Source organism: Lycium barbarum, chromosome 9, assembly GCF_019175385.1.
Source record: "Lycium barbarum isolate Lr01 chromosome 9, ASM1917538v2, whole genome shotgun sequence".
Classification (NCBI taxonomy): Eukaryota; Viridiplantae; Streptophyta; class Magnoliopsida; order Solanales; family Solanaceae; genus Lycium; species Lycium barbarum.
Window position 1 is genome coordinate 15,029,940 of NC_083345.1, and position 12,527 is coordinate 15,042,466.

Sequence of the window (12,527 nt, forward strand, 5' to 3'; positions counted from 1 at the left end):
TAACAGATTTATGATTTTGAAAGAGTAGGATATATGTAAAATATGAAATTCTAAATTCTCTGAGACAAAGTTACAACAGTCCGTGTAACAATTGTTCTCAAGACACACAACCAAGATTATTCTCCAGCAGATGTAAAACTCACACATATATTTACAAGAAACAGTTACCACATTTTTCACTACTAAAAACACCTTGTAAGTCTCATTGCTTTATCATCTATCCAGCAATCTCAATGCCGTCCTTTCTTTTGCACAGTGACCAAATCCAAAGTAGAGCCATATGTTTTATGCAGAGCTTTAGCAGACCATCCTTGTCCATCATCAACTGTAGGCATCCTAACTTCCATGAAAGGGGTGGGTGAATGCTTCTCCCCGGGCATCATTACACCAGCAAACACTCTCAGGACATTAGAAGCATCAATGTCCATGCACACATTAATCTGTGGAACACCTTTTGGTAATGGAGGTATTCCTCTGATCTTAAAATAGCCTAACAGATGGTTCTCTTCCTCGGTTTTCTCATCGCCTTCGTAAACTAGGATCAATGCTTCGGTTTGGTTGTCGTGGACAGTAGTGAAAATCTGTTCTTTCCTTACTGGTGTTGTGGTGTGTTGATGAATAATTGGTATAAAGTTGCTTCCATCAGCTTGAATGCCAATGCTTAAAGGAGTTGCTTGGATGGTTAACAAGTCCAAATTCCCAAACGGATCACTAATTCCTGAAGCTACTGCTCCTTCCAATGCTGCACCACGTACAGCTGCCTCCATCGGGTTCATTCCAGAATAGAACTCTTCTCTTTTGCACATACTCATTACAATGTTACGAACCTTTGGAATGTAAGAACACCCACCAACAATTATGACATCGTGCACGTCTTCCGCTTCTAGTTTAGCAGCTTGCAAGCAACGTTTTATCAAAGCCTCACATTTCTCGAATACTTCTTTGTTGACCTCTTCAAACTCCGCCCGTTGGAGAACCTCAGATATTTTTGTTCCGTTTCCCAAGTCGACATCAACTGGGACACTTGTATCGGATGAGAGTTTGTGGATGGCGTCCTGGGTGGCAACACGAAGCAACCCCATTCTCTTTATATCTTCGATTCCATGGCTTGAGAATAAATCATCCATGTTTGGTAAGATTTGATGCATCAGATTTTGAAGTAGGTCCTCACCTCCAACCGTGCTGCCAGCTAAGGCCTTGATCTGCGAAACACCACCTGCTGTAGCTGTTATAGCTACATCACAATAACCAGCACCCATATTGAATATAAGGGCTATCTTTTCACTCCCGCTACCCATATTTTCATGTGCAGACTGTTGTTTCTGCTGAGCATATAACAGAGCAACTGCAGTTGGTTCAGGCATCAATCTTAGAACATGAAGCCCGGCCATGGCACAGGCTCGTTCTATTCGGGTCAACTGGAATCGGCTAAATGACACCGGGATTGTCAAAACCACATTCCTAACAGGACGTCTTAGTTTAGCTTCAGCCATAGCTCTTAGTTCAATTAGAAAGATAGCAAGAACTTCTTCAGGAGTAGTGGACCTCCACATATTGTTCACTAGGGCAGCAATAAATGGCCTAACACCGATATCTAAAGTTTCAACCAAAAAGGGGAGGCTTTTGCTGGCATGAACCACAGGATCTGTATCGACTCTACCAATCAGACGTTTCATGTTGAAGATTGCAGCTCCAGATAACATGTCATATTCGTGAGCCAGTTCATCGCTAACACCACCAGCAGGGACCTCATCTTTGAAGGTAACATATGATCTCATCAATTTCCGATTTCTCGTGTTTCTGATGAGCTCCACCTGAGATCCATTCCAAACTGCCACACTACATTGAGATGTACCAATGTCAATTCCAATTGCTGTCTCAGGGAAAGCAGGTGAAGTTTTTTCCTCCCCGGTTGTTTCACTGTCGGACACCACAGTGTATGCTTGTTCAGCCATGAATACTGATTAAAGAACTCCTGCATTAAAAGTATATACTTATTTGCTGTTTCAATTGATTGAAAAGAAACATCACATTCCATCCACTCCATATCCTTTATAGAAGATAATCACATATCTATCATGTTAGTGAGAGATCCCTGAAAGTATCTGTCCCTCACACATAAACAGACAAAAAAAGCAAGAAAAGATAAATAAACCACATAACATCTATCGTATTAGCACGATAAGCTTGTACTGCTTCTTAATAACTGAAAGTTGTCTGATATAACACAATTGCCTCTATTGCTTCACAGTTTATCATGTTTGATTAAGAACTTTTGACCTAGACTTGCAGTCTAAAATAAACACATTTTTAAGATAGTATACTCTCACTTTAAAATTTAGAAGAATATGCACAAAATAAATTGGCTGATATACTTTCAAGAATTGGACGACTTTGCATCCAGAACCACCGGAAGCAACCACTCAATTACTTTTATTTCGACATTTTTCATAGTATAAACAGCAAAAATAACTTCTCGTGACAAAAATCCAATTTTATTACTTTCCATCCATGGATGTATGATCTTTTTTTCTGCAGCTTGTATGCCGATCACCATATATATAAATGTTCTTATTTAATTACCCATTTTTAAGGACAACTGATCAGTAAATAAGGGATAGGAAATAAATCAAATACAGAAACTCAAGCAACATCTTCATCCAGAAAAAAAAAAATAATAAGAAGAAGAAGAAGAAAGAAAGAAAGAAACTCAAGCAACATCCAAAAAAATAAAATACTGCCAAAGCAACCAACTTCACTTGTGACTAAGTAGATTAAGGAGGTGGAATAATAAAGATGCTATAATCAAACATGTGATTGAGTAGAACCAACATTGATGAATCAAACAATCAAACCAAAAAAGCTATACATATTCATTCACAAAAAACAGTTCTTTCTTGTGGTAAGTTATAATATATATCAGCCCCACATGAGTAAAAAATAAAACTTGCATTAGACGAACCAAGATTGATCAATAAAGCAACCAAACAAAGAAAAAACAAATCTTTCTTAACTTGTGATGAGGTTTTAAACTAAAAGGGTAATTATTAAAATCAAGAAAATGCAAAATGACATCACAGTATTACCACACAAACAAGAAGAGCTCACTGTTAAGCCATTCTTTCTTGTGGTAAATTTAAAGAGCACAACAAGTTGATGGTAATGGAATAATAAAGATACTACAATCAACCCCACATGAGCTAAAACTGAAACTTGCGTTAGAGGAACCAAGATTAATCAATTCAGCAACCCAAAAAAAAAAACTTTCTTAGCTTGTGATGAGTTTTAAACTAAAAGGGTATGTATTAAAATCAAGAAAATGCAGAATGAAATGACAGTTTTAGCACACAAACTAGAAGAGCTCATGGAGACTTACTTAGAGCGAGCAGAATATTGGTATATGAGAATTAAAGAGTAAGTGGAGAAAAAAGAGAAGATTTTTTTATTTATATAGAGTTATATATTATAGAGAAGTGGTGATCAAAATGAGAGAGAAAGCCAGAAAGTTCTACGAAGAAGTAAACCGAGTGTAACGCCTAAGTGCCAACATGTTCTAGACCTTCCCAGAGGCCTCAAGGCGGTGCTTGTAATTTGGGTCGTCCTGCCCCGTTTGTTAGTTGACATGTGGGTTTGGGCCCAAAGGCTGAAGTTATGGATTCATTACCGGGCAATTTGCAGGATTGGCCTTCGCGAGGCTGGTCTTTAATTTTTGTCCCTCAAATTGGAGGTCTTTAACTTTTGGCCTTTCCTAAAAACAATTTGATTCGGTTTCGAACCTTCGCTCAGTAATTTTCTTTTTAAAAAAAATCGGAAGACAGAGTTTTGCAAATTCTAGCCATACAATTTGGATTAAGACCACCAATTTGAAGGACAAAAATTAAAGACCATCCCAAATGAAGGATAATCCGCGCAAAAAAAGGTTTGTTACCAACAATGGGTGATTTACGAATACGGCCTTGAAATTGGATAGTCTTGAATTTTTGACCTAGGGTGGCTTATGGCTAAAATTTCAAGTTTGACCTTGAAAGTTTATCCATAGAGCAAGTGGAGGCCAAAAGTTTAAGACCATCCATTTTCAAAGTTATTCTTAAATATTTGGTGGAGTCATAATTTTTACTAACGGGGTTCAAAATACAAAAAAGTAAACACACAAAGAAACTAAAGAGAGTTCAACGTCTACTATATATACATAAAAAATAATTTTAACAATATATAAATAGTGTAATTTTCCGCCGAAGGGGGTTCGGCCCTTCCTCCCTCCACCCTTGGTTCTTATAAATCAACAAAATTAAATGATCTTTCACTTGCGCAAATCTCTCCAAAAAATACATATCACAAATTATGATAGATTTTTATTTATTTCCTCTGTTCTAAAGGAATGATGAAGTTTGAAGTACGCCACCTTAGTGGGACTAGTCTAAAAAACCTTCAAGTTCTACTGCACCCTTCGGTCAAGTAAACCAAGCTCACAGAAAAAAGAAAATCTTTTTACACCGATGTATCGTACTCTCTCCTTTTTTTTGGAAGATCCGCTATAATAATGAAAAAGATTTCTACATATACGCCCAAATCGGTCAATAATATCAGAATTTGATAAATAATGTTTGCTATCCTGAATTTTTTTTGTCTTTTCAGAGTGATAAGGAGAGAAAAAAAATTGGGTCAAACGAAAATGCTAGGTACTTCTTTTGGTTTGAATAGGGGGTAACCCTTTTTTTGGTTGAAGTAGCCCCTCGATGTCTTACACGTCTTCTTCGACCCTACCGAAGCAGCTTTCTTTCTTCAGTGTCGCTGGCTCTAAAAAAAGGGTGGAAATAAGCGAGAAAGGAATAAGAGATAAAGGCGGAGCTCTGAAATTATTCAAAAGCTCACTAGTTCTCGCAAGAGGGAGGCATAGCGAGCCAAACCATTTTAGGTCAAATCATCTAATTTTCATCTCAATTTGAATTTTAATTTCTCAATAGTTTGTAAACCCGTTTGGCCATAAAAATTGTTAGTTTTTTTTTCTTTAAACAATAAATAATAATTTTTCGTTTTATTTGAAAATTTCAAATTCAACTTGAAGTTGTATTTCAAATTTGAAAAACAACTTATAACCTACTATTCAACTCACTTTGCACTTTTGAAGTTGTATTATAGTACATTCAAACGCGAATATTATTCCTAATATTCTTTACAAAGATTATAACCAAACACAACTCCATCTTCCACTCCAATTCTATAAGCGGAAAAGGGTAAAAAAAATGCCCTTAAACTATGCGAAATGAACAAAAATGACCTCCGTTCATATTTTGGTCTAAGAATGCCCTTAAACTATACAAAATTGAACAAAAAATGTCCCTATTGTTTCTTAATTGGGTCAAAAATGCCCTTTTCCTAATAAACATATTGTTTCTTTTCTTTTTAAACACATTATTTTTATAAAAATATTATTTTAAAGAAACATTTTCTTGTTTCTTTTCTTTTAAAATCTCTTTACCTAATAAAAAAATGGGAGATAATTATTTTTATTCTTAATCTCAATTTATCAATTAAAATAAAATTGCCCCATGTACTTTTTAAACTGATAATATATATCATATATATAAGATCATAGTAACGACATCATTATTTTTCATTTAGATAACGATAAAATTCGTTTACCTAATAAAATAGATTTTTTTTTTTAATCTTTTTCGAATTGAAGTAGGATAAGCATTTGATAATGTAATCCTTGGTTTTAAAGTTAAAATAATAAGGGTCAACAATAACTCCATCGACGATAACTTAAAGATATTTTGTGATTTGAAGCAATGTAATATATTTTCTTGTTTTATGGCATTATGATTGTTGTTTTTAACTCTAAAACTAAGGATTACATAAGCTAATGTTTATCCTACTTCAATTCGGAAAAGATTAAAAAATAAAAATATTTTCTATTTTATTTGGTAAAAGAATTTTATGGTTATCCAAATGAAAATTAATGATGTGGTTACTATGATCTTATATGTATGATATATATTACCAGTTAAAAAGTACATAGGCTAATTTTAGTTTAATTGATAAAATGAGATTAAGAAGAAAAAAAATAATCTCCCACTTTTTTATTAGGTAAAGAGATTTTAAAAGAAAAGAAACAAGAAAAGGCTTCTTTAAAATGATGTGTTTAAAAAGAAAAGAAACAATATGTTTATTAGGAAAAGGGCATTTTTGACCTAATTAAGTAACAATAGGGGTATTTTTGTTCAATTTCGTATAGTTTAAGGGCATTCTTGGACAAAACTATGAACTGAGTCCATTTTTGTTCATGACACATAGTTTAACATTTTGACCCTTTTCCGTTACATTAAAGTGAAAAATATTTGAAAGGGAAAAGGGTCAAAAATGCCCCTCTACTTTGGGAAAAGGGCTAAAAATATCCTCTGTTATAAATTTGGGTAAAAAATACTCCTCCCGTTATTAAAGTTTTCAAATATACCCTTATCTTAATGGAAATTCTCAAATCCCCCAAAATAACCCGATTTCAGTTTTAAACCCGCTCCATTTAAGCCCGACCCAACTATATAAAAAACCCATATGCGACCAACTTGTTCCCGAGTCCTACATCTAGAGCCACTAGGCACAGGAGCGGGTCACACATATGCCTTTTTTATTTAGTTGGATCGGGTTTAAATGGAACAGGTTTAAAAATGAAATCGGGTTATGTTGACAATTTTCATTAAGGTAGGGATATATTTGAAAACTTTAATGACTGGAGGGGTATTTTTGACCCAAATTTATAATGAAAAATATTTTTAGCCCTTTTCCCAAAGTAGAGGAGCATTATCAACCCTTTTCCCTATTTGAAATCTATGGCCAAACGCCTATAAATGTTTGTCTATTGAAAATTGTAAGTAACACTTCTATAATTAGAATTATTTTAATTTAGTAAAATTTTCACAAATAGCTACCTTTTAACTGTTTCTAACAAGGTATAACTACAAGTTCATTATTTACAATTCGTAGCTAGTTTTTCCTATAATTAGGTCCTGGACGCGTCGCATAAATATAGTCAAAATACACGGAACTGTTGAGCAAATAATGCCTCTATTTAAGGAAAAAAAATCTTTTTCAAACTAAACAGAAATCTATTTTTAATGCTCCATAAATCACGCAAATCTTATTCTCTTCCATATCTAATCACATATCTCATTCAACATCTAATCATTCACATAAATTTGAATTCAAAAACTCTCTTCATATTTTTTCCCCAAATATAACTAAAGAAAATCTCTTTTTAATGTTCCATAAATCATGCAAAGCTTAATTTGTTCATCAACTGAATTACACGTTTCACCGTGTAATTGCAACTTTTTTATTTTTTATATTTTTCTGAACTTTTTAGTTGTTTTTCATATATATTTTTAATTGTATTTTGATTATTATGTTCAATATTACTTATTCTGGTTTCTGTTGACTATATTTAAGATATATTCTTCATATATTTTGACTATATTTAGAAAAATTTCAGAAAAAAAAAGTTGCACTGAAAACGTTGCTACCTCAATTATGACTATATTTTTTAATTATATTTTGATTAATATGTTCAATATTACTTATTCTGGTTTCTGTTGACTATATTTCAGATATATTTTTCATATATTTTGACTATATTTTTCAAAATTTCAGAAAAATAAAAAAAATAAAAAAGTTGCAGTGAAAACGTTGTTACCTCAATTATGAACTCAACTTGAATTCGATATTTCAACAGATGAATTCAAATATATATTCGTCGTTTAAAACACAAAAATAACAGAGAATCTTACATATTTTAGGAAATAGAGTTGAATTTTGGGGGTAAAAGGTTGAAATTAATGAGCAGTTAATGCAGAGTAAAAAAAGGAAGTGAAAGAAATCAGAAACTGATCTGAAAAGCACGAAATTAGGGGAGATGGGGAGTTAAAAACGTGTATATTTAGGAAAAAGGGGGGGGGGGGGGGGGGGAGAGAGAAAGTGTGCAGTTAAAAAATAGGGGTGTGGGGAGTGATAAGTTAATTGGTAAAAAAGTGGGTAGCTATAAGTTGTAAAAATATAATATTATAGCTACTAAACTTAATTATTAAAAAGTATAGTTATGTTCCATAAATATGTAACATAATAAGCTATGCCAAGTAAAAATTACTTTAATTTATTTATCATGCTCTTAGCCGTAAATAAAAGACTCAATGAATGTTTAATATGTTTTGTTGGATATATTGAAAGAGGAAAAATTACCTAGTAGGACATTTTTTGTGTATAAAAAAAACACAAGGTTACAAACAACCTAGTACGGTGAGAATCATTTTAATGTGTTTGTCCTTGCATGTAACAACTATGGACTCTTTACCAAAAAAAAAAAAACCCAACTATGGACTAATATCTAGCTGGGATTTAAATTATTAGAAGGGTACATTACTCTGGCCCTGTACTCTAAAGTGAAGATAATTCCAATCAAATTATGAATGACTTTTATGATTGTGAAGACCCAAAGTAATATAGTGAATTTACTCCAAATATATATAGCACTTAGGGGTCGTTTGGTATGTAGTCAAAATTATCCCGGGATTATAATTTCGGGACTAATTTATCCCATCTATTGGGATTATTTTATACCATCTAAAATATTGTATAAAATAATCCCAGTATAAGTGGGATAAGAAGGGATATCCTATCTCTTGGGATGAGACACATTTTATATCTTGTTTGGTACAAGGTATAAATTTATCATACCTTCTACCAAACATGGTACAAAAAATTAGTGCTGGAATATCCCAACTTATACCATGCACCAAACGACCCCTTACATTATTAAGACTTTATTGCACGATTCTCACATACTACACGTCAAATTCACTTAAGTAAACTCCTACCCCCACAAAAAAAATAAAAAAAAATTATATATATATTACTATTATATATAAGAGCAAATGTGGGGACTTTTGTAGTCCTCACAATAATTTCCCAATTTTTTTAAAACTTTTTAATTAATTACTTTTAGGTCCTAATCTTATTTATTTAAGTTAATTTTTTTGTTTTTCGTTTTTAAGGTCTACTTTTTCAAAAGCTATCGAACCAGGGGACTTTTGTAGTCCTCACAATAATTTCTATTTTTTTTATATTTTTTTAATTAATTACTTTTAGGTCCTAATCTTATTTATGTAAGTCATTTTTTTTGTTTTTTGTTTTTAAGGTCTATTTTTGAAAAGCTATCGAACCTCCTACCTCATTTTTCATGTTCTTTGGTTTTCTGGTTGGTGCTCGATATCTGCATTTGAGCCCAATTAATCCAGATAATTCGCACTGTATTGCGCCTATTCGGGGGGAGCGCTTCCTCCAAAGATTTTTTCCATATCTATGTTCGAACCCCTAATCCCTAATTAAGAGAGGAGCAACTCCATCCGCTGCATAAGTTAAATTATGTATTTGTCTTAAAAGTTCATTAACTATGTATAGATTATTTATTTAAAACTAAATAACTTCAGAAAATTAGGATACATAAGTTATAAATGTCAAATTCTGGCTCCACATTTGATTTGAAGTAAATAATTTCATCAAAATGGAAGTTAAAATATTAAAGGAGTGGAATGAAAATTTTGCTTTCATATAACTACCCACTTGTGGGACTACAATGGGTATATGGTTGTTGTTGTTGTACACTTATACTAACACAAATTATATTTCTTTAGTTAAAATATCTACTTTTATATCTTGAGTTTGGTCCCGGGCTTAGCACGGCCTCACATAACTAATATATATATATATTACTAAGTAAACACTCTAGCTTAGAGCTACACTTAACTCTTATGTTTCTAACTTGTTGCGGATATATATTTAGTACATGTGGTTGAGCTGAATTTTCATTTGGTGGTCCTTACTGATTTTGGGCTCAGAATGAATCATCAGAACACTCATAAACCGTGTCAACTTTAGGAATCATGTGACTCTGAGATTCATAGATTTTCAAGTTACATTTTTCTAATAGCAAGAACAATGCCTTTGTTCTTCAAGATTTTCCTTTTCTTGTTTTTCTTCTTTGTTAGTACAGCATCATCCCTTGATTACAACCACCCGTTGGATTCTCTCACTCTATCTGAACTCAGTCAAGTGAAAACAATAGTCAAAAAGTCCTATGTTTCCCTCAATGTAACCTTTCATTATGTTGGCCTAAATGAACCCGAGAAACCATTAGTCCTTTCATGTCTATCAGCCAATCATCCCACCAAGACTCCACCCCGCCAAGCTATTGTTATTGCGCGAATTGATCAAAAAACACATGAAATCATCGTAGACTTATCGAGTGATTCGATGTTATCAGATAAAATCTATGATGGACATGGTTACCCCATGCTTACCTTTCAAGAAGAGAAAGCTGCCGATAAGTTACCATTTGCTTATCCACCATTTATATCCTCCATAAAGAAGAGAAGGCTAAAGCTAAAAGAAGTGGAGTGCCAAAGCCTCCCTGTTGGATGGTATGGAGAGAAAATGAAGAGTAACAGAATGGTTAAACTCATGTGCCATTACTTAGATGGCACTGTTAATCTTTGGATGAGACCTATTGAGGGGATTACAATAATTGTTGTTCTTGATCAAATGAAAATCGCGAGGTACGTTGATCGTTTGATGGTTCCGGTCCCTAAAGCTAATGGGACAGATTACATGGAACCAAAGCAGAAGCCTCATTCCAAATTGCAACTAGATGGCATAAAAATAGTACGGCCTGATGGACCAAGTTTTACTCTAGATGGAAACACAGTGAGGTAAAAGAACAAGAAGTTTAGTAGCTTTCGATAAACCAAAGTATAGTTAATTGTTGAATGACATGTTTTTTCCTGAATTTAGGTGGGCTGACTGGAAGTTCCATGTAGCTTATGATATGAGAGCAGGAATAGTCATATCACTAGCATCAATCTTTGATGTTGACAAGGGAGAATTTAGGAGTGTTTTGTACAGAGGATTTATGTCAGAAACTTTTGTACCATACATGGATCTGACTGAAGAATGGTATTATAGGACATATTTCGATGCAGGTGAATATGGATTTGGTCTTTGTGCTGTAGAGCTTCAACCATCAAAGGATTGCCCAGAAAATGCAAAGTTTATTGATGGCTACTTCATCTATCAAGATGGTACTCCAGGAAAAATGCCTAATGTAATTTGTATATTCGAACGTTATGCTGGAGATATCATGTGGCGCCATACAGAGCTTGCGATTCCCGGAAAAGTGGTAAGTTAATATAGTAGAGTATATAATGTGCTTGCTTAAAATGCTTTTGGGATTCCTTTTTATTTTATTTCAAAATTTTGAGTTGCAGATAAGAAAGGTTAGACCAGAAGTCAGCCTGGTGGTGAGAATGGTGTCAACTGTAGGGAACTATGATTACATTACTGACTATGAATTCAAGCAAAGTGGAAGCATCAAAGTCAATGTAAGTGGACCAAGATCAAGAGTTGGAGTAACCGAAGCAACAATATTGACTTTTTTTTGTAGAAATAATGAATAAGTACATCAAAATTCATTGTCACAGGTTGGCTTAACTGGTCTACTTGAAGCAAGGGGATCGATATACACTCACAACGACCAGATAAAGGAAGAAGCCTACGGTACTCTAATAGCAGAAAACACTTTAGGCGCATATCATGATCATTTCTTTACCTTTCACCTTGATTTAGACGTGGACGGTCATGAAAATTCCTTTGTAAAAAATAACTTAAAAACTAGGCGCATGATGAACAAAAGTTTACCAAGAAAGAGTTATTGGACAGTTGTTAGTGAAACAGCTAAAACGGAATCGGATGCAAGGATTCAGCTAGGTTCAGGAGCCCTTGAAATGGCAGTAGTGAACCCCAACAAGGAGACTAAGGTTGGGAATAAAATAGGCTACTCTCTGATCCCAGGATCTGCAACGGGTCCCTTGTTAAGTGACGATGATTACCCACAAATCCGCGCAGGTTTTACAAAGTACAATGTGTGGGTGACACCTTATAACAAGTCTGAGAAATGGGCTGGAGGATTATATACTGATCAAAGCCAAGGGGATGATACATTAGCCATGTGGAGCCTCAGGTAATGCAATAGATTATACTTCTGAAGTGCAGCATTTTTTTTGGGTGAATGGATCAGATTGATTAAAGAAGTTACAATTTTCTCTTATGATGCAGGGATAGGGAAATTGAGAACAATGATATTGTACTATGGTACACATTGGGTGTTCATCATGTACCTAAGCAAGAAGATTTTCCAGTTATGCCAACATTAAGCACTGGATTTGAGCTCAGGCCTGCTAATTTCTTTAAGCGTAATCCTGTTCTTTATTAAGTCTCCTAAAGTCAAGTAGACAAATCTGTATCATGTGGATAATGTCATCCTTTATGAAAAAAAATTCTGCTATTATTGTTGTTAAAGAAAATCAGTTTGTGCCAAAAAGATTGTCTTAGTTTGACTTGGCACGGAGTTTAAGAAATAAAGGAAGACTTTTGAAACGTGTGGTCTAAAACAAGTCTTAGATATTCATATGGCTGTAAATTAT

The 12,527-nt window shown here is 33.9% G+C and overlaps 2 protein-coding genes across 2 annotated transcripts; one reads left to right on the forward strand and one right to left on the reverse strand.

The window, feature by feature from the left end:
• LOC132609515 (heat shock 70 kDa protein 8) lies at positions 1-3,533 on the reverse strand. Its single transcript, XM_060323530.1, has 2 exons — positions 3,377-3,533; positions 1-1,975 (listed from the first exon to the last, which is right to left on the reverse strand). Exon 2 carries the CDS (start codon positions 1,953-1,955, stop codon positions 231-233), a length of 1,725 nt encoding a protein of 574 aa, XP_060179513.1. The 5' UTR covers positions 1,956-1,975; positions 3,377-3,533; the 3' UTR covers positions 1-230.
• A 6,268-nt stretch (positions 3,534-9,801) lies between these two features.
• Positions 9,802-12,497, forward strand: LOC132611042 (amine oxidase [copper-containing] alpha 3, peroxisomal-like). The gene is made up of 5 exons (XM_060325457.1): positions 9,802-10,757; positions 10,840-11,224; positions 11,313-11,426; positions 11,526-12,064; positions 12,160-12,497. Exons 1-5 carry the CDS (start codon positions 9,988-9,990, stop codon positions 12,314-12,316), a joined length of 1,965 nt encoding a protein of 654 aa, XP_060181440.1. The 5' UTR covers positions 9,802-9,987; the 3' UTR covers positions 12,317-12,497.
• The last annotated feature ends 30 nt before the right edge of the window (positions 12,498-12,527 follow it).